The 27,938-nt window shown below is 50.2% G+C and overlaps 1 protein-coding gene across 2 annotated transcripts in view; it reads right to left on the bottom strand.

The window, feature by feature from the left end:
• The window catches only part of TMTC1 (transmembrane O-mannosyltransferase targeting cadherins 1), a 99,079-nt gene that overhangs the window by 42,934 nt on the left and 28,207 nt on the right, over positions 1-27,938 (bottom strand). For both annotated transcript variants that reach the window (XM_064155638.1, XM_064155639.1), the window contains exons 6-10: positions 16,670-16,751; positions 15,648-15,751; positions 14,633-14,822; positions 7,957-8,078; positions 4,432-4,596 (exon numbers count right to left, since the gene is read on the bottom strand). In XM_064155638.1, the coding sequence (XP_064011708.1) occupies positions 4,432-4,596; positions 7,957-8,078; positions 14,633-14,822; positions 15,648-15,751; positions 16,670-16,751 (663 nt within the window). The remainder of the gene's footprint in view (positions 1-4,431; positions 4,597-7,956; positions 8,079-14,632; positions 14,823-15,647; positions 15,752-16,669; positions 16,752-27,938) is intronic.

The following is a 27,938-nucleotide window of genomic DNA, read 5'->3' as shown; positions in this document are numbered from 1 at the left end:
TAGGTGCTCCTGCTCTGGAAGAGGTTGGACTGAATGTTGTGGTCAAGTGCAGGGTTCTGTACTTTGGCCACAACAACCCCAAGCAGCCCCACAGACTGAGGACAGAGTGGCTGAGAGCAGCCAGGCACAGAGGGACCTGGGGGTGCTGGTAGAAAGGAGCTGAAGATGAGGACTTGATGATCTGTGAGGTCTCTTCCAACCCTGATGATACTGAGGCAGCAGTGCCCAGGTGGGCAGCAGAGCTAATGGCATCCTGGGCTGGCTCAGGAGCAGTGTGGGCAGCAGGACAAGGGAGATTATTCTGCCCCTGTGCTCAGCACTGTTCAGGCCACACCTTGAGTGCTGTGTCCAGTTCTGGACCCCTCAATTCCTTCCAACCTGGTTGTTTCTATGATACAGGAGAACAGAGGAGGCTGCCACATAGGAGCCTTTCCTTACAGGGGGCAAGTCAAAAGCACTGCCTTAAGAAGTGAAGTGGCAGTAAATGAGGCTCTAAAATAAATCAAGACCAAGAACAGCAACAATCCACTGCAGCTGGTGGTAGTCATCCAAAGAAAATCAAACCCAACGCTGCTGGCAGCTGCAGTCTGTACCCCTTCATTCAAATGAGGCTGCCACTACAGAGAAGGGAGGTCAGAATCACACACACCACTGCTCTGCACTTCAACGTTCAAAAGCCTTTTGACAAAACCCTTCACTGAAGACTTCCAGTTTCTTAAGTGAAGCAAGCAGGAAGGTCTTGTCCTGAATCAATACTCAGCTGAAAGACAGCGAGCAAAGAGCGTGATTATGTGGGCAGCTTTTGCAATCAGAGAAGTCTGCAAGCAGAGCTCCCCTGAGACCTGCACTGGTATTTGAGCTGCTTCATGTGTTCACAAAGGGTATTGAGAAGGGAGCAAACAAACAGGGAGGCAATGCATTTGCTGAGGACACCAACGTGACTCACGCTGCAGGCATCAAAGCTAAGTGCAAACAACTGCAGAAGGATCTCACCTTACCGAAGGTTGGGCAAGAAGAGAGCAGATGAAGTGCAGTTCTGGTACAGGCATGAGGATCAGAGAGTCTGTACACACACTCTAACTCTGCATAAATCTGCAGCCAGACTGAGGTCTATAAATTGGACATTTCCACTCACAACAGCTGGCCAAGAAGGCCAATAGGATATGGCTTGTATTAGAAATAGAGTGGCCAGCAGGACTAGGGAAGTGATTACCTTCCTGTACTTGGCACTGACGAGGCTGCACCTTCAAAATTGTTGTTCAGTTTTGAGCTCTTCACTACAAAAAACACACAGGGAGGTGCTGGAGTGTGTCCAAAGAAGGGCAGTGAAGCTGATAAAGGGTCTATGAGAAGTAACTGAAAGAAGGCTGGAGAGAGGTGGATGGCACTGCCTGCAGCTCCCTGAAAGGAGGCTGGGGAGAGGTGGATGGCACTGCCTGCAACTCCCTGACAGGAGGCTGAAGAGAGGTGGATGGCACTGCCTGCAACTCCCTGAAAGGAGGCTGGGGAGAGGTGGATGGCACTGCCTGCAGCTCCCTGAAAGGAGGCTGGAGAGAGGTGGATGGCACTGCCTGCAGCTCCCTGAAAGGAGGCTGGAGAGAGGTGGGTGTTACTGCTCTTCTCCCATGTCACAAGCAACAAAGATGAAGAGAAATGGCCTCAAGTTGAGCCAGGTGAGGTTTAAATTGGACATTAGGAAAAAAATCCTTAAGCAGAAGGGTTGCAAAGCATTGGAACAGGCTGTCCAGAGACATGCTTGGGTAATCATTCCTGGAGGTACTTAAAAGCACTGCAGCTGTGGTGCTTTGTGCCATGGTTTAGCAGTGGGTTTGGCAGCGCTAGGTTAATAGCTGGACTTACAGGTCTTTACCAACTCATAGAACTCTCTGAATCTGTCTTGGAGTTTGCGTGGACAGTGCTGTGAAAATATCACCCAGTGCTCATCAGAGGTCACAAAAGGCAACTGGAAGATCAGGAATTAGAATCATAGAATCAACCAGGTTGGAAGAGACCTCCAAGCTCAGCCAGTCCAACCTAGCACCCAGCCCTATGCAACCAACCACACCATGGCACTAAGTGCCTCATCCAGTCTTTTCTTGAAGACCTCAAGGGACAGTGCCTCCACCACCTCCCTGGGCAGCCCATTCCAATGCCAATCTCTCTGACAACAACTTCCTCCTAACATCCAGCCTAGACCTGCCCTGGCACAACTTGAGACTCTGTCCCCTTGTTCTATTGCCCAACCCCACCTGGCTACAATGTCCCTTCAGGTAGCTGCAGACAGCAATGAGCTCTGCCCTGAGGCTCCTCTTCTGCAGGCTGCACACCCCCAGCTCCCTCAGCCTCTCCTCATAGGGTTTGTGTTCCAGGCCTTTCACCAGCTTTGTTGCCCTTCTCTGGACATGTTCCAGCACCTCAACATCTCTCTTGAATTGAGGGGCCCAGAACAGAGTTAGTAGGAGAGGACAAAACCCAGAAACCAGTCTTACTTTGCTGTAGGTCTTGACAGGTGGTTCTGGTCTCCTCAAAGTCACTGATTAGACTTTGAAAGCATCAAGCAAAAAATGACAAGCAGGACCAGAAATGCAGAGCAGCTTCCATATGAGAAGAGTTCAAACCTAGCAGACTCCAGCACAAAAACTACTACCTTGGGTGAGGGCACAGAGCAAAGGCATGGAAGGCAGAGGGTGTGTGAGGAGCTGGTGGTTACTCACTATTTATTCAGCACATCAGAATTAGGGGACACCAGAAAAGATGATCAGGCAGAAGGCTCACAGCACACAGAAGGGAAGTCTTAGCCTTTCTGCTGTGTGATTTAACAGCAGAGCCCAGTGCACAGGATGCTGCAGAAGCCAAAACTATAAATACACTTGAAAAAGCAGTTAGAGACATTAATGGAAGAAAGGTCCATCAGTGGCTATTAAAAGCAAAACACCACCCAAATAAGTGACTTCTGGCTCAGGAATCTTTCATCTGCAGGTTACTGCAAGCTGGGAAAGAAAAAAGCACACAGAGAGGTTTTCATTCTCTTTAGTGCTGTGTAAATTAAAGTTTGCTCTGGCCAATAAGTTAGAAAACAAAACTAAGCAACCCTTGTGCCCATCACCTGCTTTCCTGCAATTACTGCACAATTAGACAACTGCTGAAAGCAGCTGGAGGCAAATGCAGTAGGTTTGATGGCAAGACACAAAATGAAACAATTTGCTTCAGTGCAAAAAAAAACATATATATAAATGAGTTTGTAAAGAGAGCCATTTGGCTAAGAGTAATCAAACCCAATGAAATATGGGGCATTAAAGCCTGGCACTTCATGGCATTTTGGTTCTGTCATTAAGGACATGGGCAAAGAAAATTCAATATACTTTGGCCACAACAACCCCAAGCAGCCCCACAGACTGGGAACAGAGTGGCTGAGCCATGAAGAAAGGGAGCTCAGGGTGCTGGTAGAGAGTAGCTGAAGATGAGGCAGTAGTGTGCCCAGGTGGGCAGGAGAGCCAATGGCATCCTGGGCTGGCTCAGGAGCAGTGTGGGCAGCAGGACAAGGGAGGTTATTCTGCCCCTGTGCTCAGCACTGCTCAGGCCACAGCTTGAGTGCTGTGTCCAGTTCTGGGCTCCTCAATTCAAGAGAGATGCTGAGGTGCTGGAAGGTGTCCAGAGAAGGGCAACGAAGCTGAGGAGGGGCCTGGAGCACAGCCCTGTGAGGAGAGGCTGAGGGAGCTGGGGGTGTGCAGCCTGCAGAAGAGGAGGCCAAGGGCAGAGCTCATTGCTGGCTACAACTACCTGAAGGGAGGTTGTAGCCAGGTAGGGTTGGCAACTTCTCCCAGAACAAGGGGAGAGAGTCTCAGTTGTGCCAGGGGTGGTCTAGGCTGGATGTTCTGAGGAAGTTGTTGTCAGAGAGAGTGATTGGCATTGGAATGGGCTGCCCAGGGAGGTAGTGGAGTCACCATCCCTGGAGGTGTTGAAGCCAAGCCTGGCTGGGGCACTTAGTGCCATGGTCTGGTTGCTTGGCCAGGGCTGGGTGCTAGGTTGGACTGGATGAGCTTGGAGGTCTCTTCCAACCTGGTTGATTCTGATTTTAATCTACTCATCAGCACTGCTATGGTGTTCTGGAGGGTTGCAGAAGAAGGTTTGCTGTGCCTTGCAGAAGGGCAGGGTTGCAGCATTGGGAGATGCACAGAAGAGAGGTTATTTAAACCCAGCATGTCTTAAAAACACAACTGCCTGAACCAAAGTTCACACAAAAGCAGATAAAGTGCTGACAGCAGCTTTGGCACTCTTGCCAGGAAGCAGAAAGTAGGTGATCCTTTGTAAGAGTCAGAATGTGAAATCACAGCAGGGCAGCAGTGGAAAGCCTTCTGCTGAAGGAAACTACGTCATGGAACCCTGCCACAGGGCACAAACATGCAAAGATTCTCCTGTGGTGGCTCATACCTGAACAGGGACTCTCGTGACAGCCAGATTTCATTCTGCTTCACAGTCTTCCATGAAAAGAGCAGCAGCAGCAAAGCAAAGAGGGTGAGAACAGGAATCCTCCACTTATTTAACCACGTAGACAGCTTTCTGAGACCGTGGACAAAAAGAATGCAGTATCCCATACTGGAGGAAAAACAAAGACACACAGAAAAGAAAAGGCACCAAAAGTTACACTGCAGCACTCTGGTTTACATACAAGGCCATTCAGTATTTCATCTACTGCACAATTACAGGGGTTTTGGGGGGGATTAATTGTATTTTCCAGGCTAGCAAACACCAATTCCACAGCAGTTTTCCTCAAGTCACTCCATAATTTACAAATTAATCTAAATGACAGAGCCAGATGCCAGCAGTACAGCAGTGTACACAATACCACCCAGCATAATGGTAGCTTACACCAGCCTGCAGAAGGCAGCTGCTTTGCTGCACAGCAAGCTAAGAAAGCACTACATAATAACAGTAATACTGAGCCTGACTGCAGCAGCCTGGGTGTGAAAACCATGGTAAAGAGGGAAATCTCTGAACAGCCTCAGTGGTGGCTGCTGTTAGAATCAAAGAATCAAGCAGGTTGGAAGAGAGCTCCAAGCTCAACAGTTCAACCTAGCACCCAGCCCTGGCCAATCAACCAGACCATGGCACTGAGTGCCCCAGACAGGCTTGGCTTCAACACCTCCAGGCATGGCAACTCCACCAACTCCCTGGGCAGCCCATTCCAATGCCAATCACTCTCTCTGACAACAACTTCCTCAGAACATCCAGCCTAGACCTCCCCTGGCACAACTTCACACTGTGTCCCATTGTTCTCTTGCTGCTTGCCTGGCAGAAGAGACCAACCCCACCTGGCTACAGCCTCCCTTCAGGGAGCTGCAGACAGCAAAGAGGTCTGCCCTGAGCCTCCTCTGCTGCAGGCTGCACACCCCCAGCTCCCTCAGCCTCTCCTCACAGGGCTGTGCTCCAGGCCCCTCACCATCACCCTTCTCCTGACTTCCACAGACTTCATCATAGCAGTAACTGCAGATCTCAGCCAGGACAAGAATCCAGATGCATAAACATTTACATGTCAGTTAGGAACAGAGTTGCCCATGAGCAGCCTACTAAGTATGGATGAAATAGTGCCCTGTTCAAGGGCTGCTAATGCAACAGAAGAGATTACCTCAAACCTATACTGAGACCAGAAAACGTGCTTGGCTTTGACATTTCACCCCAGAGCCTTTTTCTGGGCTGCAAACCTCCTTGGCTTCCAGCACTTATTTCAGATGACTCCCTTTCCCTCTGTAAAATCTAACCCTCACTTTCAGGCTGCTCCCAAGCAAGTTTAACCCATGCCTGCACGACTTTAAGTGCATACTCTGCTTCTGCCTTTGAGGCTGTGAGGAGATGAGCTTTAGGCAGATCCTAATGCTGAACAGACATTTGATTCTCTCAGTTTTAGTTCCCCACTACCTTGCTAGCTCCAATTGCCTGCATCTGTTACCCAGAGCATGATAAGCCCGTGGGTGTTTCCTGACCAAGCCACTGCAGCTCTGCAGCCTGTGCTGAGCAAACACACTAAGAGGAAAAGTCAAAGTCAGCTGAAATGCAGCTTGCAGGCAGGGCTGTTGCTGCAGGGGACAAAAGGCACTCCACACACTCATTGGCTGCACACACACTTCTCTAATGGGGAGTAATTGATCGCAAAAAGCATTCTTGGCAGGCCGTGTAGGCTGCTCCTGCCTCGCTACACAGCAGTCAGATACTGAACAGGGCACTGGAAAAAACAAGCACAGCCAGACTGGCTCTTTCTACCCCCAAAATGCACTCTCAGGCATGGAGCTCCAGACATGAGAATCACAGAATCAAGCAGGTTGGAAGAGACCTCCAAGTTCATCTAGTTCAAGACTCCTGCAGACTGCACATCCCCAACTCTTTCAGTCTGTGCTCACAGCAGAGCTGCTGCAGCCCTCTCAGCATGCTCCTGGCCCTGCTCTGGACACTCTCCAGCATCTCCACAGCCCTCTTGTCCCAGGGGCTCCAGAACTGGATGCAGTACTCCAGGTGGGGTCTCAGCAGAGCACAGGGGGAGAATCCCCTCCCTGGCCCTGCTGGCCACACTTCTCTTGATGCAGCCCAGGCTCTGCTTGGCTTTCTGGGCTGCAAGTGCACACTGCTGACTCATGTTGAACTCCTCTCCTCAGGGCTGCTCTCCAGCCACTCACTGCCCAGCCTGCATTTGTGCTTGGCATTGCCCCGACCCAGCTGCAGGACCTTGCACTTGGTCTTGTTGAACCTCCTGAGCTTGGCTTGTGCCCACCTCTGCAGCCTGTCCAGGTCCCTCTGAATGGATCCCTGCCCTCCAGCCTGGCTGCTGCACCACACAGCTTGGTGTGGGCAGCTAACTTGCTGAAGCTGCACTCAATGCCTCTGTCCATGGCACCCACAAAGATGTTGAACAAGACTGGTGCCAGGACTGATCCCTGAGGGACTCTGCTTGTCCCTGGCCTCCACTTGGCCATGGAGCCACTGACAGCCACCCTTTGGGTGCAGCCATCAAGCCAGTTCTTTATCCATCCAGTGGCCCACCCATCAAAGCCATGTGTCAGCAGCTTGGAGACCAGGATGTGGTGTGGGACAGTGTCAAAGTCAAATCCTCTCCTCTTGGGTGTGCATGCAGGCAGGCAGCTTACAGGACATGCACTTATTTCACAACTGAATCCAGCAGCTTTTAAAGACAGCAGCAGTCACCTCTGCTTTTACTGACCACCTAATGTGGAAGCAAAGCTGAGCAGTACCACAACAGGAATACAGCAGGTTAACTCCTCATCTGCTGTCCTTAAGATAAAGACATAAGAGAATTTAAGCTGACAATGCTACTAAGAAAGAGAGTCTTTGAGAACACTGCTCAAGAAATAACAGCTCATCTCTGGATGATGGAGCAAAGCTGGAGGTGGGGACATTCAGACTGGATGTGAGGAGGAGGTTCTTCAGCATGAGAGTGGTGAGAGGCTGGAATGGGTTGCCCAGGGAGGTGGTTGAGGCTTCATCCCTGGAGGTGTTTAAGGCCAGGCTGGATGAGGTTCTGTCTAGTCTGATCTAGGGTGTCCCTGCCCATGGCAGGGTGTTTGGAACTCGATGGTCTCTGTGGTCTCTTCCAAACCTGACTGATTCTGTGATCTCTGAATTCAGCTGTTTCAAGCACACACAAAAAAAACAATGCTGTGTAAAAACCCAGGATTTTAGGTAGAACCACAGAATCAGTCAGGATTGGAAGGGACCACAAGGATCATCTAGCTCCAACTCTCAGCTTTGCTTCTTCCAAGCCATCTGTTCTCAACCAACTATACAAGGTCTCATGCTATCACACCAAAACTCCAAGGCACTGCCCAGCAAAACAATGTTTGAAGCATTGTAAAAGGGAAGACACAATCATGCTTGCTTGTAGACAAGGGGGTGGTGGTCTCATCAGAAAGGAATTCAATTGCAGGGGTTTGGAACTGTGATAGTTACCTCGGCATGTAAAGGACTCGCTCTGCCACCACAAATCCCACCCTGAAGAAGAGGTTGCTGGCTGGGATGAATGGGAAAACCAGGAACAACAAGCCAACCAAAACTTCTTTGTGTTCCAGTTTCTGCAATAACACAAGATGGAAAAAAATATCAACTAAGAAAAAAAATCCAACTTCAGACACTACTAACTTGCCCCTTTCAAGACTCCCATTCACAAAAGCAGCAGCTTAACTGATGTTTGATAAGCCATGCAACTAAAAGAAATGATTCTAAGGCCCTGTTCTTCACTATTTACACAGTTTGTGCTACTGAGATACAAACATGAGCCCCAGTGTGTATTACTGCTTCCAAGCTCAGCTCTACTGCACACAGCTCTCTTGAGGTGGTACAGGTAGTGCTCAAATGGTGTTACCGGTAGCAGAGTGAACTTAGACATGAGCATGTCTGCCACAGACTGCCTGCATGTCAACAAGCAAATGCTTCTCTGCTCTCTTCAGTCTGAAAGGTTTAGAAGTGAGGGAAAGCTGTTCAGTCACACTTTGTGTAAAGAAAACTGGCCCCAAATGGCACATGGGTGCAGTCATTTCATCCCTGTTGAATCAGAGAAGCAACCAGCTTGGAAGCGACCCCCAAGCTCACATAGTCCAACCTAGCACCCAGCCCCAGACAATCAACCAGACCATGGCACTAAGTGCCCCAGCCAGGCTTGGCTTCAACACCTCCAGGCACAGAGACTCCACCATCTCCCTGGGCAGCCCATTCCAAAGCCAATCACTCTCTCAGAAGCAAGCAAGCACTGAGTGCTCCAAGTTCCAGTCTCACTGGAGCAAGCAGCCATGTCGTGGCAGAGCTGTACCATGCTCCATGTACATTCAGCACAGTCTGCTCTACATCATCAGAAACCAGGATGGGACATGCACATCTTTGTCCTCTGTGGCCAAACAGGAGAGTACTGTGGAGGCTGTAGCCAGGTAGGGTTGGACTCTTCTGCCAGGCAAGCAGCAGCAGCAGCAGAAGGGGACACAGTGTGAAGTTGTGCCAGGGCAGGTCTAGGCTGGATGTTAGGAGGAAGTTGTTGGCAGAGAGAGTGATTGGCATTGGAATGGGCTGCCCAGGGAGGTGGTGGAGTCGCTGTGCCTGGAGGTGTTGAAGCCAAGCCTGTCTGGGGCACTCAGTGCCATGGTCTGGTTAATTGTCTAGGGCTGGGTGCTAGGTTGGGCTGGATGAGCTTGGAGGTCTCTTCCAAGCTAGTTGATTCCATGGTTCTATGTGCATCTTTGCCACCTGTGGCCAAACAGGACAGCACTGTGGAGCTCTGCTGCCTGCACCACCACCTTTGAGCAAACAGTGCCAGAAGTCAGGTGTCAACAGAAGGTCTGACAAACTCAAACACTTGGTACAGAAAGGTATCAGCCTAGCTTCAAATCTGACTCAAACACCCAACTTAATCATCTTGCTCCTACCAAAAGAGCCACAAATTCCATAACCACTACAATTTATCAAGAGTTTTATCCTTTCACCTCATAAAGCCCCCAAAACCCAAAGCAAACACAGCCCAACTAAGAGCCCAGCTCCTTCAATAGCACCAGCTGCTTGAATGTCAGCCTTAGCAACTCCCTGTCTCTCTTCTCCCTGGTGATCAGCTAGTCCTGATAAAATTACCCACAGTCCCTGACTGGAATGAAGCAGATTTTATACTTCACAGATAGTCCAAAGCTATGAAGACTTCCAACACTATTTTGACTGTCACTTCTGACTGCTTCTTAACTACTTGACACGTTGTACCAATTGCCAGCATTTGATAGCAGCAGAAACTACTTTCCAGTTCACCAGCAGCAGCACCTACTCAGGAGCTGGTGTACAGCCAAACAGACACAAGTCAGGAACTGAACCAACCCCCTTCAAAGTATCAGTGGCTTCCTAACCCTGGATTATCTGAAGAGACATCCTTGGCACGTATCTCTGAGCATGCTGATGAGAGCATTCACTTGCCACGTCCAAGCAAGGAGCCAGGCAAAGCAGATTGCTTATCAGAAATGCTATTAAGTGCCTCCAGACTTTATTGACATCAACAAATCATAGAATCAGTCAGGCTTGGAAGGGACCACAAGGATCAGCCATTTCCAACCCCTCTGCCATGGGCACAAACACCCTACCCTAGAGCAGACTGGTCAGAGCCTCACCCAGTCTGGTCTTAGATACCTCCAGCCATGGGGCCTCAACCATCTCTCTGGTCAACTCATTCAAGGCTCTCACCACTCTCATGCTCAACAACTTCCTCCTCACAGCCAGCCTGACTCTCCCCACCTCCAGCTTTGCTCCATTCCCCCCCAGTCATCTCACTCCCTGAGAGCCTGAAAAGTCCCTCCCCATCTTTTTTGTAGCCCCCTTCAGATCCTGAAAGGCCACAGGAAGGTCACCTGGGAGCCTCCTCTTCTGCAGACTGAACAGCCCCAACTCATTCAGTCTGTGCTCATAGCAACAGCTCAGGGTCTCTGGCTTCCAGTCATGGAACAGAAGAGAAAGCAGCCTGTTCCCAATCCTGTAACACACAGCAGGGCTCAGAAGTATACTCCACTGGTATTTCACTTTCTATTTTAGTATCCTAAAGTAAGAGTTTGATACCTACTACTTCCTTTTTCCCTGCAGTAACCTCAGTTACTCATCCATCCATCCAGCTGTGTGTTTATGCTCTTAACCAAGTTTCTAAAATTCCCTAAAGACAAACTCATTTTCACTGAAGGAGTTAGGCTGGAAGGGACCTCAAAGATCAGCCAGTTCCAACTCCCTGACATAGGCAGGGACACCTCCCACTAGAACAGGTTGCTCAAGGCCTCATCCAACCTGGATTTGAACACTTCCAGGGAGGCTGTGGAGCACAGAAACACCCAATGTGATCAAAGACTGGGATAAAGACCACATTGGGTGCTTCTATGCTCCACCACTTCCCTGGGCAGCCCATTCCAATGCCAATCACTCTCTCTGACAACAACTTCCTCACAACATCCAGCCTAGACCTCCCCTGGCACAACTTGAGATTGTGTCCCCTTGTTCTGTTGCTGCTTGCCTGGGAGAAGAGACCAACCCCACCTGGCTACAACCTCCCTTCAGGGAGCTGTAGACAGCAATGAGCTCTGCCCTGAGCCTCCTCTTCTGCAGGCTGCACACCCCCAGCTCCCTCAGCCTCTCCTCACAGGGCTGTGCTCCAGGCCCCTCACCAGTTTTGTCACCCTTCTCTGGGCATGTTCCAGTGTCTCAACATCTGTCTTGAACTGAAGGGCCCAGAACTCGTTAAAATACTCCAATTAGCCTCTAACCAGCACAACCAGCTTGGTCTGAATGGGCACATCACACACAGAGGAGTTTTCCCACTATCAGTCCTCCTTGTATCAGGTTGCACAGAGAAAGAGCTGTGTGCTCTGTACATAGGTTTGCAGGTACAGCACAAGCTGCATTTTAATCAGGCTGCTAATTAAGCAGCGACCTAAAAACGCCAGGCAGAGAGGCACTTCAAACATCCAAAGGGTTTTCCTTTCATGCTCACTGAATTATTATGGTATGTCAAAGAAATAACTGTCATCCTGATGACATGCCAAGAATTGCTGTCCTCTCTCTCTAATTCAGCAGGTGCCTCTTCCAGCACAAGAAGGCAGCACTACAGGCACTTCTTGGGTAGGGTATTTGACATCTGAAGCATCACACAGATTATTTCTCTGGCCTTGTCACTGGCATGTGTGCCCAGGTAGCCAGGAGAGCCAATGGCATCCTGGCCTGGCTCAGGAACAGTGTGGCCAGCAGGACAAGGGAGGTTCTTCTGCCCCTGGACTCAGCACTGCTCAGGCCACACCTTGAGTGCTGTGTCCAGGTCTGGACTCTTCAATTCAAGAGAGATGTTGAGGTGCTGGAAGGTGTCCAGAGAAGGGCAACGAAGCTGGTGAGGGGCCTGGAGCACAGCCCTGTGAGGAGAGGCTGAGGGAGCTGGGGGTGTGCAGCCTGCAGAAGAGGAGGCTCAGGGCAGACCTCATTGCTGGCTACAGCTACCTGAAGGGAGGTTGTAGCCAGGTGGGGTTGATCTCCTCTTCCAGGCAAGCAGCAACAGAAGAAGGGCACACAGTGTGAAGTTGTGCCAGGGGAAGTCTAGGCTGGATGTTGTGAGGAAGTTGTTGTCAGAGAGAGTGATTGGCATTGGAATGGGCTGCCCAGGGAGGTGGTGGAGTCACCGTGCTTGGAGGTGTTGAAGCCAAGCCTGGCTGGGGCACTTAGTGCCATGGTCAGGTTGACTGGCCAGGGCTGGGTGCTAGGTTGGACTGGATGCCTTCTCTGTTTCTGTAGCCCTCGGCATACAACACCCCATCTAATTAAAGAGATGCTCCAAGCAAAGCACAGACTCTTTTCCTTCTGAGACAATACTGTTCACAAAATGAAATGGAACAAGAACGCTTCGTGTCTTAGATGTTCTTTATCAGCACTGCACATACATGCCAAGAGGGTGATTACCCTAATCACAAATGTCAACAACAAATTAGCCTTTCTTACAATTCAGTGACAACAAAGGCAGAAACCCAAGTCATGCATTCTCTAATTAGAGTCCCTGCCATGTATTACAGAATCATAGAAGCAGAATCAGTCAGAGTTGGAAGAGACTGCAAGGATCACATAGTCCCAAACCCCCTGCCACGGGCAGGGACACCTCACACTACATCAGGCTGCCCAGAGCCTCATCCAGCCTGGCCTTAAACACTTCCAGGCATGAGGCTTCCACCACCTCCCTGGGTAACCTGTGCCAGGGTCTCAACACCCTCACGCTGAAGAACTTCTTCCTAACATTCAGTCTGAATCTACCCATTTCCAGCTTTGTTCCATTCCCCCCAGTCCTATCACTACCTGACAGCCTGAAAAGTCCCTTCCCAGCTGTCCTGTAGGCCCCCTTCAGATACTGGAAGGCCACATTAAGGTCACCTTGGAGCCTTCTCCTCTCCAGACTGGACAGCCCCAAATTCCTCAGTCTCACCTCACAGCAAAGCTGCTCCAGCCCTCTGATCATCCACAGAGAAGCTGGTGACCATTTTACCAGTTTTGCCCTGCTGATGGTACAGGAAATTGTGATGATTTTGAGGTATTCTTCATGACATGCAACCTTCCAGCACATCATAGCCCTTTTGTAATAGGGGCTCCAGAACTGGATGCAGTACTCCAGGTGGGGTCTCACCAGTACAGAGTAGAGGGGGAGGATGTCTTTCCTTGCCCTGCTGCCCACACTCCTCTTGCTGCAGCCCAGGCTCTGGTTGGCTCCCTGGGCTGCAAGACATAGATCTGTGATATTCTGTAATGCTCTGTGAGCCTCTTGTGAGCTTGTTCTGTGGAGGCACACACACCTCACCTCTTGCCACTGAACATCATTTCAGTGTTCAGTGCACAAATGTCTTCACTTCTCTCCAAACAATTTCTAGTGTTTCTGTGGCAGGGAGAAGGCTCAGTGCCAGGTTTTGTCCTCTCCTAAGCATGCACACCTCTCTGCTCAAAGAGGAGGCACATAAACCTGCAGGCTTCATCACTGAAGTCATTCCTTCGGCAGCTGCAAGCTACTGCTTCCTGCTTAGACTCTGCAATGTAATAGGAGAGAGAAATGGCTGCTAGGACAGTTTTGTGTCTACTGCAAAGCAGAACATCTTACACTTCATTGGATGTGAGAAATCAGCTCATGCTGTCTGCAAGCCACAAGCAACCTGTCTGGGGCTTGACTGAAAGCAGGTCCTTGTTGGAGGCAGCAATGTCACATCAAAGGCCACGCTGCTGCATCTGGAAAGAAACTTTATGAGCCTAATACTCTGCCTGCAGTTCACATGTCCTGAACTTCCCTCTGCTTGCTGTAGGAAGACATTCTTCACAGGGTCACAGAATGTCAGGGGTTGGAAGGGACCCAAAGAGATCATCCAGTCTAGCCCCTCTGTCAGAGCAGGACCATATAATCTAGCTCAGGGCACACAGGAACACATCCAGACAGGCCACGAAAGCCTCCAGAGAAGGAGACTCCACAACCTCTCACCTGGAGTGCTGTGTCCAGTTCTGGGCTCCTCAATTCAAAAGAGATGCTGAGGTGCTGGAAGGTGGACAGAGAAGGGTGACAAAGCTGGTGAGGGGCCTGGAGCACAGCCCTGTGAGGAGAGGCTGAGGGAGCTGGGGGTGTGCAGCCTGCAGAAGAGGAGGCTCAGGGCAGAGCTCATTGCTGTCTACAGCTCCCTGAAGGGAGGCTGTAGCCAGGTGGGGTTGGGCTCTTCTGCCAGGCAAGCAGCAACAGAAGAAGGGGACACAGCCTTAAGTTGTGGCAGGGCAGGTCTAGGCTGGATGTTAGGAGGAAGTTGTTGTCAGAGAGAGTGATTGGCATTGGAATGGGCTGCCCAGGGAGGTGGTGGAGTCACGATTCCTGGAGGTGTTTAAAAAGAGATTGGATGTGACACTTGTGCTGTAGTTTAGTTGATTAGGTAGTGTTGGGTAATAGGTTGGACTCAATGATCTCAAAGGTCTCTTCCAACCTGATCTTGCCTGTATCAGTTAAGTGTGGCATGGTGGTTTTCAGCTCAGTGCAGTGCACTTGAGACCTTCTGCTTCCTGACCACTGCATCTCAAGATGAGGAAACCAAAGACTGGAAACACCTTGCATGTCTTTTGCTGTTACCTTGAATGCAGCTAGGCAGTGCAGGCTGAGTAAAGCCATCACCAGCACGAGGGACACTGTGGCTAAGTTCCTCACATCCCAGATGGACTCGATCAAAGGGATGCTGCCAACCTGCCAGTCATAGCAGAGAGTGATCGGTGCCAGCAGAAGCCAGGCGTTGAAGGCCAGAAGGTAGGAGTAAGTTAGAAACCTGCAAGAAGAACACAGGCAACATAACCCATGGAGTGATTGCCAACACAGCCCTTTGGCAATCAGCACATGCTGCATGGGGAGAGGAAGGAACAAAATCTGCACACAGAATCAGTAGCATAGGCCTCTGCCAACAAAGATGCCAACCTGACCTCATTGCTGGCTACCACTACCTGAAGGGAGGTTGTAGCCAGGTGGGGTTGGGCTCTTCTGCCAGGCACCCAGCAACAGAAGAAGGGGACACAGCCTTAAGTTGTGCCAGGGCAGGTCTAGGCTGGATGTTAGGAGGAAGTTGTTGTCAGAGAGAGTGATTGGCATTGGAATGGGCTGCCCAGGGAGGTGGTGGAGCTGCTGTCCCTGGAGGTGTTGAAGCAAAGCCTGGATGGGGCACTCAGTGTCATGACCTGGTTGACTGGCTAGGGCTGGGTAATAGATTGGACTGGCTGAGCTTGAAGGTCTCTTCCAACCTGCTCGATTCTATGAATGCTTACATCCCACACCTTCAGAGCAGCCAGTCTGAAGGGTCAGGATTAGGCTGCAGTCCCTGTGCTTTCCAGTCCTGTGCTCAGGCAGTTAAGCTTTGCAGAACCCAGGCCACATTTTTCACTAAGAAGCATCTGTAACAGAACTCAGAGGATGCTTTGGGGCTCAGGCAATGCTGACAGCTTCTTATTCTAGGCAGAGCGATACGGAGAAGCAGCAAGTTAAGACACTCCACCAAGTCTTCCCATTTGCCATCTGTGAAAGATTTCAATGCAGGGTGAAAGAAAAAGTGGCATGGAAAGCAACACTGATGTCAGGGTTGGGTGTATTGGCAGCACTGTACCTCGTCAGGAAGTAGGGTGAGAACGAGGCTGGGTTGTCCTGCTCTGAAAACATCGGCATGGATCCTCCCATTATCCAGAGGCGGAAATACAGCACAAGAGTCACCTTCAAAGGAGAGCAGCTCAGTTAGCAGGGCACCACTAAGCAGCAGTAAGGCCTCCAGCAAGTGCTCTCACTGTGGCAGCTCTCCACGCTCCGCTCTGTGCCTAGAAGCGAGCTGGCTCAGTGGGTTTTGCCACCCTACACAGGGTGACCAATGGTGTGCCCTCCCCATTCATATGGGCATTAGTGACAGCGCCTGGCACTCCTTGGCTAGGCACAACACAGGCAGCAGTTTGAAGGCCAAGTCCATCATCCTGCGGCGGCTCAGACTGCCACGCTTTGCTGCTGGCACCTACCTAAACCCAGAGGGCAAAGAGCACGGCTGCTAACTCAAAAGCTGTTATTGCTCACTCATGCTGGCACAGGTGCCAGGACAAGCTCCATCACTGCTTCTCATGCTGTGTAACCTTAATCCCTGGAAGGACTTGTGCAGGCTGGCACTCCTCCACCCTTGTGGGGACCATTTCTCAAGGAACAAGCAAGAAGATCTGGCTCCTAGAGCCGTATAGCAGGCTGCAGACGCAGCACACCTCTGCGGACATGCTTGTCCCCCCCCCTGCAACGTGCCCAGTCCCACCTGAAGCACACCAAGCAGGAAGCATTTGCACACAGAGCTTTCTTTTAATGACTCTTGCTAAGCCCTGCAGTGAAACTAACAGCATGCCACTGAAAAGTCAGCCCAGCACCTGCCAATCCCCTTGTGTTTAGGGCAGGAAATTACATGGTCGTATGGGCAACTGCTCTAAACCAAAGTTGGAAGTGAAAACACAGCATTGTTCTTATCTCTGCTCAGCCTAAGTGTCCTAGACTACTTCCCAAGACTATTTTGCATTAAGATCTTCCACCTAAGCCTTTCAAGTCTTTTGGTGCTCATTCTCATCATGCACACAGACATACAGGACCAAGCCCATTGGTACTTACGTAGCTGATCACCAAAGCAGCTCTCTTCAAAAAAGGCCTTGCAATATATAAGAAATTCTGGTTGTTATTTGTGCTCAGGCAGCTGAAAACAAAAGCAAAGCAAAGAAATATTTGTTGAAATACTTTGAAGGTTGGACTGGATCACAGAATCAAGCAGGTTGGAAGAGACCTCCAAGATCATCCAGGCCAACCTAGCACCCAGCCCTGGCCAATCAACCAGACCATGGCACTAAGTGCCCCAGCCAGGCTTGGCTTCAACACCTCCAGGGACAGCAACTCCACCACCTCCCTGGGCAGCCCATTCCAATGCCAATCATTCTCTCTGGCAACAACTTCCTCCTCACATCCAGCCTAGACCTCCCTTGGCACAACTTGAGACTGAGTCCCCTTGTTCTATTGAGAGAAGAGACCAGGATGTTCCAGTCCAACCTATCACCTAACCCTTCCTGTCATCTCCATACTGTCTTGTTTGCTACCCTCCAGAACTGTCACCCACAGTCAGGCAAGCTACGAGATGAGGAGGCAGTGCCTGTGGGGAGGTGAGGACAGGCAGTCCCCACTGTTTTGCCAGGCTCAGCAGGAATCTGCCTCTGAACCAAAAGAGTTGAAAGTTGCTCCATCTGGAACAGCTGCTAGGGCTAATGTGCTGTTTGTAAAGGCCGCCCTTCAGCAAGAAGGCTGCCTGGAGTCAGAAAACATCACCTGTGTTTTGGGGCCTTGCAAACACTGATCTTAGTCTGAACACCATCAGAGCATGTAGAAGCACCCTCATTATTACCACCCCTCTGGTTTCTCAGGCCTGGCCTGAGGAGAAAAGCCAGAAAATGAATGTAAATGGAAGGCAGCAGTTGCTCCTTCCTCCCAGGTGATACAGGGCAGGAACAATTACTCTTTAAACATCTTGAGTTCGACTTCTTTTTGTTTGCCTATGAGTCATTAAAATGCTGCCCACATCTTGCACCTTCCTTGCAGCAAGCCTAACACCACACGAGAGCTACTCTGTTCTAAAGCTTATCTGCAAGTCAAAGCTAATTGGGAGTGCTGCACTGAACTGCAGGTTAGCTGTGGCCACTGCAGGGTCGGCCTTACAAAAGCATTTCAGGATCAGAATTAACCAGGTTGAAAAAGACCTTCAAGATCATCGAGTCCAAGCTAACACCTAACACCTTCCAATTAACTAAACCAAGTGCCTCATCCAGCCACCTTTTAAACACCTCCAGGGATGGGGACTCCATCACCTCTAATGGCAGCTCATTCCAATGCCAATCACTCTTCTTTCTCTGAAGAACTTCTTCCTAACATCCAACCTAATTCCTGAGAATTATCTCCAGGAAAACAAACACACCCTCACACCACCCCAAAGAAACCAACCCCACAACCAAACAGAAACTACAACAAGGAAACAACCAAACCAAAGCAAACACAAGCCCCCCAAACCAACCAGACCCACAATGACTGCAAACCACCTCTCTGTGCTAGAGAGCATATGGGCAGCAAACTGCAATGAAGGCAAGGAGTAACTGGAAATGGTGAAGCCAAGAGTTCAGAGAGCCTCAGCATGCCAATCCTTCCCTCAAATGCTTCTGCTACTTTGCAGCTTCACAGAATCATAGAATCAAGCAGGTTGGAAGAGATCTCCAAGCTCAGCCAGGCCAATCTAGCACCCAGCCCTGTTCAATCAACCAGACCATGGCACTAAGTGCCCCAGCCAGGCTTGGCTTCAACACCTCCAGGCACAGAGACTCCACCACCTCCCTGGGCAGCCCATTCCAATGCCAATCACTCTCTCTGACAACAACTTCCTCAGAACATCCAGCCTAGACTTCCCCTGGCACAACTTCACACTGTGTCCCCTTCTTCTGTTGCTGCTTGCCTAGGAGAAGAGACCAACCCCACCTGGCTGCAGTCTCCCTTTAGGTAGCTGCAGGCAGCAATGAGCTCTGCCCTGAGCCTCCTCTTCTGCAGGATGCACACTCCCAGCTCCCTCAGCCTCTCCTCACAGGGCTGTGCTCCAGGCCCCTCCCCAGCCTTGATGCCCTTCTCTCGACACCTTCCAGCACCTCAACATCTCTCTGCAATGGAGGAGCCCAGAACTGGACACAGCACTCAAGGTGTGGCCTGAGCAGTGCTGAGCACAGGGGCACAAGAACCTCCCTTGTCCTGCTGCCCACACTGCTCCTGAGCCAGCCCAGGATGCCATTGGCTCTGCTGCCCACCTGGGCACTGCTGCCTCATCTTCAGCCTACATTGTCATGGAAAGACCCAATTAAAATGCAACTCCCCTTTCCATTTTGAGGAAGCTGCTGTCCTGCTAACACAATTCCTCAACTGGCAACCCAGCTCCCTACCCATCAGATCCACCTGTGGCAGAGGCATAGCTGTGTGGGTCATCCTGCATGCATCAAAGCTTTCCAAGGACCACATACATGGTTTTCAGTATAACTTAGGCTGCTGCTTGCTTCAGGGATGGCAACCAGTAAAAGACCTCCTATCTGGTGCAGGTGAAAAACAACCCACAGTTTATGCATTAAAATGTACTGCAAATGGAACCTGGGCAAGGAAGTTGTCTGACTATCAGTGACACACAGAGTATAAAATGCAGTAGTGTTTCACAAGTTAAATTGCAGCTTGCAAATGCATCTAAAGTTACACTGAACTTTGCTCAGACAACCTTAAGATTGCCCAAAGCTCTTCATTTGTTTTCAAGCTAGGACAACCAAAGAAACTGTTATTACAACATCTCAGCTGCTTTCTATGTGTCTTAAACAGCTGCCTTGAATAAAGTGTATCACAGGTCAGATTTCCATGCATTTGCCAACTACACCAGGCTGCCAAACACATCAGTGTTTGTGGCAACCACACCCTGTCACCTGCCCCACCTTGACCAGAGTAACATGGCTGCTCATGCCAAAACACACACACACACACATATTCATTCCCACAGGAGAGCAGGTGTGGGATGTATGGAGAAAAACTGTGCCAACGGTAGCACAGCAAAACGGTACCTCCAGAGCAGGCAAACACTGCACGGTGTGGGTCTCCCAGACACTCATCATGAAATTGCACATTGCTGTCTACCACTACCTGAAGGGAGGCTGTAGCAGGTGGGGTTGGTCTCTTCTGCCAGGCAAGCAGCAGCAGAAGAAGGGGACACAGTCTCAAGCTCTGCCAGGGCAGGTCTAGGCTGGATGCTAGAAGGAAGTTGTTGGCAGAGAGAGTGATTGGCATTGGAATGGGCTGCCCAGGGAGGTGGAGGAGTTGCTGTCCCTGGAAATGTTGAAGCCAAGCCTGGGTGAGGCACTTAGTGCCATGGTCTGGTTGACTGGACAGGGCTGGGTGCTAGGTTGGACTAGATGAGCTTGGAGGTCTCTTCCAACCTGCTTGATTCTATGATTAGTGCCATGGTCTGGTTGATTGGCCAGGGCTGGGTGCTAGGTTGGACTGGATGAGCTTGGAGCTCTCTTCCAACCTGACTGATTCTATGATTCTCTGAAATGGCAAAAGGAAGGGGAGGAAATTCAAATCACCAGGTTTGCTAAAGGAGCCTGAAAAGAGGTTCCAGCTCTGCTTTGTCCTGTCTTTCCCACAAACTGCCTGCTTGCTCTCTTTCAAAAGCCTTTCAGAAACACTTTCTGAAGCAACCTGATTCCCCACAAACAGCAAACCCAAGAAATGCTTAATAATGCAGGAACTTCTCTTGCACAGTTCAAAGGGAGGCCAAGACAGATATTTGGCAGCTCCAGCTTCCTGAAAAGCACAGTTCATCCTGAAATCAGTTACATCATCATGGCCCTCAGAGAGTTTATAATTGAAGCCAGCAGCATAGGTGGCCCAGTAAAACCCAGCACTGTGCACTTTGCAGGAACATAAACTTTGCTGGTACCAGATGGACTCTGTGTTAATCAAAACAGACCTAAGAAGCAGGCAGCTTTTTTTCATTTGCCTGTACCACTGGAGGCATCTCCAGCTCACAGAGCAGAGCAGGGCAGCTGCTCAGCTGCTGTTCCTTGCCACCACTGCTCCAGCTACTGCAGAGCAGGATCAGCCACGCACTGATCCCACGCTGCAGCTGACTCAGCTTCAGTGTGTAACATGAACTTGCTCTTCTGTTCTCTTTGGAAGCTTTCTCAAGGGAAGCAAACAAACAATTAATATGTATGATGGATGCTCACCACCAGGGACATCTAAAAGGCAGAGGTAAATGAGCTGCAGAACAAACCTTGGTATTTCAAGAGCTTGTTTTACAGAGTCACAGAAACATGCAGGTTGGCAAAGCCTCTCAGAAGCATCAAGTCCAACCCAGAACCCTACTCCACAAGATTTGCCTAAAACCATAGCCCTAAGCACCACATCCAAACCACCCTTAAACACACCCAGAGTGGGTGATTCCACCACCTCCCTGGGCAGCTCATTCCAGTCCCTGCCCACTCTCTCCATCAAAAACTTTTTCCTCATGTCCAATCTAAACCTCCCCAGCCTCAGCTTGAGGCCATTCCCCCTTGTTCTGTCTGCAGCTACAGAGCCCACCAGCAGCCTGGGGACATCTCCACAATGTCCCTTCAAGTAGTTGTAGACAGCAATGAGGTCTGCCCTCAGCCTCCTCTGTTTCACACTGCCCATCCCCAGCTCCCTTAGTTGCTCCTCAGCAGATATATTCTCCAGGCCCTTCCCCAGCTTTGTTGCCCTTCTCTGGACCTGCTCCAGCACCTCCACATCTCTCTTGTATTGCAGTGCCCAAACTGAACACAATACTCGAGATGTGGCCCCTCCAGAACCATGTCCAAGGGCAGAATCACCTCCCTGCTCCTGCTGGCCACAGCATTTCTAATCCTAGCCAGGATGCCATTGGCCTTCTTGGCCACCTGAGCACACTGCTGGCTCATGTTCAGCTCCTGTCTGTTACAATCCCCAGATCCTTTCTGCCAGCAGCTCTCCAGCCACACTGCCCCAGGTGTGTAGCATTGCTTGGGGTTGTTGTAACCCAAGTGCAGGACCTGGCATTTGGCCTTGTTGAAACTCACCCCATTGATGCTGGCTCATTGATCTAAGCCTATCCAAGTCCCTCTGAAGAGCCTCTCTACCCTCATTCAAATCAACACTGCCACCTAATTTGGTGTCAGCTGCAAACTCACTGCTGACACTCTCCATGCCCAAATCAAGGTCATCAACAAAGATGTCAAAAAGAAGTGGTCCCAACACAGATCCCAGAGGAACACCACCAATGCTTGGCTGCCAGCTGGATTGAACTCCATTGGCCACCACTCTCTGGGCCCTCCTGTCCAGCAGTGCTTTATCCAGCAGACAGTGTGCTCAGCCAAGCCCTGAGTAGCCAGTTTGCCTACAAGAATTTTGATCAGGTCCTTCCATCATGAGATCATTGCTTCCATTTATGTTCTTCTCAGGAAGCAGATCCAACTCCCAGCAACCACCAGGGGTAGGAATTGGCACTTTCAAGACCCTGACAGAATCACAGAATGGTTTAGGTTGGAAAGGACCTCAAGGACCATTCAGTTCCAATCCTCTGCCATAGGCAGGGACACTTCCCACTAGAACAGGTCACTCAAGGCCTCATCCAGCCTGGCCATGAACACCTCCAGGGAGGTTGTGGAGCACAGAGTCACACAATGTGATCCTCCAGATCAGGAAGCAGAGAAAGGAAGAGAATGGTGGAGATACATGGAAGCATTTACATCTCTGCTCCTGTCAGAGTTCCAGGGGCAGTATCCAAGAAATCTGGCACCTCTGGAGCTCCCTTCAGTTCCACCCCAAGCGAGCACTCCAGAGCTGGACTGCAGCACCACAGGCAGGAAAGAGCCTGCCTTCCCCAGGGCAGCTCCACTTAGCAAAGCAGCTGTGCTCTCCATGAACCCATCTAGCGTGAGCAGATGGGCTTGAAAACACTGAGTCAGCCAGGACTCCTACAGGCTGACTGCTGCCCTTGTGTGTTCACACAGACCAGAGCTGGCTGCTCTCAAATACAGCCTGCCCCAGAACACAGCACAACATCCACAGGGGAGCCACTTGCAGACCCACTACACACAGGCACACTGTTGGGGCTCTGCAAGGGGTCTGCAACGTTACACACAGAGTGTTAGGGCTCTGCAAGGGGTCTGAAACGTTACACACAGAGTGTTAGGGCTCTGCAAGGGGTCTGAAACGTTACACACAGAGTGTTGGGGCTCTGCAAGGGGTCTGAAACGTTACACACAGAGTGTTGGGGCTCTGCAAGGGGTCTGCAACGTTACACACAGAGTGTTGGGGCTCTGCAAGGGGTCTGCAACGTTACACACAGAGTGTTGGGGCTCTGCAAGGGGTCTGCAACGTTACACACAGAGTGTTGGGGCTCTGCAAGGGGTCTGAAACGTTACACACAGAGTGTTGGGGCTCTGCAAGGGGTCTGAAACGTTACACACAGTGTTGGGGCTCTGCAAGGGGTCTGAAACGTTACACACAGAGTGTTGGGGCTCTGCAAGGGGTCTGAAACGTTACACACAGAGTGTTGGGGCTCTGCAAGGGGTCTGAAACGTTACACACAGAGTGTTGGGGCTCTGCAAGGGGTCTGAAACGTTACACACAGAGTGTTGAGGCTCTGCAAGGGGTCTGAAACGTTACACACAGAGTGTTGAGGCTCTGCAAGGGGTCTGAAACGTTACACACAGAGTGTTGAGGCTCTGCAAGGGGTCTGAAACGTTACACACAGAGTGTTGAGGCTCTGCAAGGGGTCTGAAACGTTACACACAGAGTGTTGAGGCTCTGCAAGGGGTCTGAAACGTTACACACAGAGTGTTGAGGCTCTGCAAGGGGTCTGAAACGTTACACACAGAGTGTTGAGGCTCTGCAAGGGGTCTGAAACGTTACACACAGAGTGTTGAGGCTCTGCAAGGGGTCTGAAACGTTACACACAGAGTGTTGGGGCTCTGCAAGGGGTCTGAAACGTTACACACACACAGGGAGACCTCATTGCTGTCTACAACTAACTGAAGGGAGGCTGAAGCCAGGTGGGGTTGGGCTCTTCTCCCAGGCAACCTGCAACACACCAAACCCAGAACAAAAACCCCCAACCAACTCAAGGCCAACACAAAACCCCCAACCAACTCAAGGCCAACACAAAACCCCCAACCAACTCAAACCAACCAACTGAAAGAACAAAAAGCAAACCCCTTCTCCACTGTTTCCTTGTCTGTTATTTTTGACATCCCCAGCAATGTTTTTTCCTATGAAACAGGAGTGACAGGTGCCTGCATAAGCAAAACCACATCCTTCAGAGCTGGGATCCTTACAGAGAAACTTCTTGATGTTTGCAAGCAGATGTGACTCAGTGCCAAAGTCACGGAGCAGAACAGAAAGAAACTGACAGAAAACAATTCCAAAGCTGGCAGCCAATGACTGCTTTTGTCAGCAGCCCTGCAAGCACACTCTGCCTGTGCAGTTACTGCTGACATGACCCACTAGATGCTATGCTTCCAGCAGCTGTAGCCTCTGCTGCTTTGCCACACAACCATCGACACACAAAGCCTTACACTCTTCAAATTAAAACCAGACCTCCTCATTCATCAGGGAGACCTGCACAGACTGGAGGGCTGGGCACAAAGGAACCAAATGAGCTTCAATGAGCACAAGTGCAGAGCCCTGCACCTGGAGAGTAATAGTAAACTGCAGCAGTACAGGCTGGGAGGTGACTGCTGGAGAGCAGCCCCAAGGAGAGGCACCTGGGAGTGCTGGGGGAGAAAATCCATGGCACAGCAAAGTGCCCTTGTGGCCAAGAAGGCCAATGGGGTCCTGGGGTGTATTGGGAAGAGTGTGTGCAGCAGATCAAAAGAGGTTCTCCTGCCCCTCTGCTCTGGCCTGGTAAGACCTCATCTTGAGTACTGCCTTCAGTTTTGGGCTCCCCAGTTTAAGAGGGACAGGGATCTGCTGGAAAGGGTCTAGTGGAGAGCTACAAGGATGATGAGGGGACTGGAGCACTGCCTGAGGAAGAGAGACCTGGAGCTGTTTAGTCTGGAGAAGAGAAGACTGAGAGGGGATTTAAGCAATGTTTGGAACTATCTGAGGGCTGGGGGTCAGGAGTGGGGGGACAGGCTCTGCTCACTGCTCCCTGGGATAGGACAAGGAGCAGTGGATGGAAGCTGCAGCACAGGAGGTTCCAGCTCAACACAAAGGAGAGCTTCTTTACTGTAAAGGTCCCAGAGCACTGGCACAGGCTGCCCAGAGAGGTTGTGGAGTCTCCTTCTGTGGAGCCTCCTTCTCTGGAGCCTTTCCAGCCCTGTATGGATGCGTTCCTGTGTGACCTGAGCTAGACTGTATGGTCCTGCTCTGGAATGGGGGGGCTGGACTGGATGATCTCTTTGGGTCCCTTCCAAGCCCTGACATCCTGTGAGCCTGTAATCAGAGGGCAATCATGATTTGGTTATGACAGGGCTCATCTGGGAACAACAAAAATGAAAACCCCAAGCTAGCCAGTAAAAATTAATGGCTTTCTTTAAAGGGATTTCCTCTGGAAAGTTCTTCTTTAGATCTCATCCCAGCAGAGAGCAAATGGCAAAAGCCAAAAGCACATCAGTAAGAGAATAATCCTAACACTTGACAGAAGAACATAATTACATTTTATCCTATTTTGACCACAATTCAGTATCATCTATTGCAAAAAAAAAAAGAGGACCACAAATATTGCAGTCTAAGTCACTAAGATCTTTGCTTTCAATTGTGTTGGCAACTTCCAGAAATAAGCAGCAGCAAATAACTACATGGTTTTGTAGTCTCCATCTCCACACAAGTGAATTTAAATTCTGATATTTAAAAGCTTGGCAAGCATGAAAAGTTCCTGCCTAGCTGCTCCCAGTAAAGCTTACAGGATGCTGCACTTGGCTAAAAACCAAAGCAGCTTTTGTCCTGGGGATGGGTGCTCTCCTCAGACCCCACCTGCAGTACTCTGTGCAGTTCTGGAGCCCCCAGCACAAGGACATGGAAATGTTGGAGCCAGTCCAGAGGAGGCCACCAAGATGCTGAGAGGGCTGCAGCAGCTCTGCTGTGAGGACAGGCTGAGAGAGTTGGGGCTCTGCAGCCTGGAGAAGAGAAGGCTTTGAGGAGACCTTGGAGTGGCCTTCCAGTGTCTGAAGGGGGCTCCAGGAAGGCTGTGGAGGGACTATTGACAAGGTCTTGTAATGACAGGAGGAGAAAGAAAGGGTTTGAACTGCCAGAGGGGAGATTGAAATTGGATGTTAGGGAAGGGTTCTGTACAGCAAGGGAGGTGAGACACTGGCACAGGTTGCCCAGGGAGGTTGTGGAGCACAAAATCAAAGATCACATTGGGTGATTCTGTCCTCCACAATCTCCCTGGAGGTGTTCATGGCCAGGCTGGATGAGGCTCTGGCCAGCCTGATCTAGGGTAGGATGTCAACCTGTTCTAGGAGGAGGTGTCTCTGCCTTGGGCAGGAGGTTGGAACTGGATGAGTTTTCAGGTCTCTTTCAACCTAAACCATTTTATGACTCTAGGTTCATTAATCTAAGTGCTGCTTTCCCTTCATTTGCCCTTCTTTAATGCTTGCACTGAATCATAGAATCAGCCAGGTTGGAAAAGACCTCCAAACTCACCCAGTCCAACCTAGCACCCAGCCCAGTGTAATCAACCAGACCATGGCACTAAGTGCTTATGTTTGATTCTATTACCAGACACAATAAGCAGCCTCTTGCTGAATAATTAAGAGCTAAAGTACCAAAGCATGGTTAATCTTTCCAGGGAAGACTGAAGACAGACAACTGCCATTATTTCTGGATCTGAGCCATTGATTAATGTAACACCTGTGAAGCAGCAATCAGAATAGCTGTGGCACAAACAATGCCAGCGAAATAAAGAGTTGCTAAAAGTGCCCATCACACACACTGCTGGGGTTAAAATGCAGTTGAGCAGGATGTGAGGAGGAAGTTGTTCAGCGTGACAGTGGTGAGAGCCTGGAATGGGTTGCTCAGGGAGGTGGTTGAGGCCCCATGGCTGGAGGTGTTTAAGGCCAGGCTGGATGAGGCTATGGGCAGCCTGCTCTAGGGTAGGGTGTCCCTGGGCATGGCAGGGGGGTTGGAACTGGCTGATCCTTGTGGTCCCTTCCAACCCTGACTGATTCTGTGACTCTATGATTCTAGGTAAAGCACCTAGGTAAACCTGAACTGCAGAACTGAACCAAAGGCAAGGCTTTTAAAACACAGTTCACAGACATGTCACGAGAGGCTGCTGCTGGTCAGCCACTGTAACAGCTTACTTGTCTCTCTGCTATTTAGAAGGGAAAAGGGCTTCTTCCAAAACACATCTCAGTAGGAAAAGATCTTGTGAAACAGTAATGCTTTGCTTAGTCCAGAACACTTCCTTTTATATGCTTCCTGGTTTACTTTGCAAAGTTTTAAGTGGTGAAATGGATGGGAAGAAAAAAACATTCCTGAATTAACTATGTTAAACTCTTGCCCTCGGGCCCTGAAGGAAGGCTATTCTGGGAAAAGCAAGCAAGAAAGAAATGCACTGATTCAGCACTCTTGGTTTGACTGCTAGGAAGCAATGCAGAGTGTGGCATCCTCAGCAAGGGCTGCCCAGGGAGGTGGTGGAGTCACCATCCCTGGAGGTGTTGAAGCCAAGCCTGGCTGGGGCACTTAGTGCCATGGTCTGGTTGACTGGACAGGGCTGAGTGCTAGATTGGACTGGCTGAGCTTGGAGGCCTCTTCCAACCTGGTTGATTCCATGATTTGAGAGGAAAGTTTAGGCTGAAACTTTCCAGTTCTTTCAACTCAGATGTGCAACTTCGCCAGCCCCATTTTTGCTAGCTCCACGGGGAAAGTAAATGGCATTGAACTGACCAATCTTCAGTGTTCCAGGCTGGTAGGGACAAGGAGCAGCACCTTAATAGCCTCCTCTTTCTATCCCACCCCCAGGAAAAGTACAACTGTGACTCCTTTTCTACACTTCATATTTAGGAAACATCCAAAATAGAACCAGAAGAGAAATTCTTTTGTCTGTCCTTTTGGGTGTACTTCACTTGGGGTCTACTTTCTTTCTCCAGGTGGTTACAGTTAGTAATAAAAAATACAGTTTAGTTTAAGCTTTTTAACTTAAAAGCTTCTTAGGATGTCCAGTTGGTTGGTTCTTTCATTAGGATCAACCCAATTAATCAATTTTCATCCTGCTGGGAGTCAAGAGTAGCTGTTGGAAGAAGGAGGGAACAGATGTGAGCTCCCTAAGTTCAGCAGGCCACACTGGTTCTTGCAGGCAGAGGGTGAGGCTGATCTTGGC

This window comes from Pogoniulus pusillus, chromosome 15 (assembly GCF_015220805.1).
Source record: "Pogoniulus pusillus isolate bPogPus1 chromosome 15, bPogPus1.pri, whole genome shotgun sequence".
NCBI classification, from domain to species: Eukaryota; Metazoa; Chordata; class Aves; order Piciformes; family Lybiidae; genus Pogoniulus; species Pogoniulus pusillus.
Note: the sequence above shows the minus strand (reverse complement) of the source record. Positions and strands in the feature narration are given on the sequence as shown.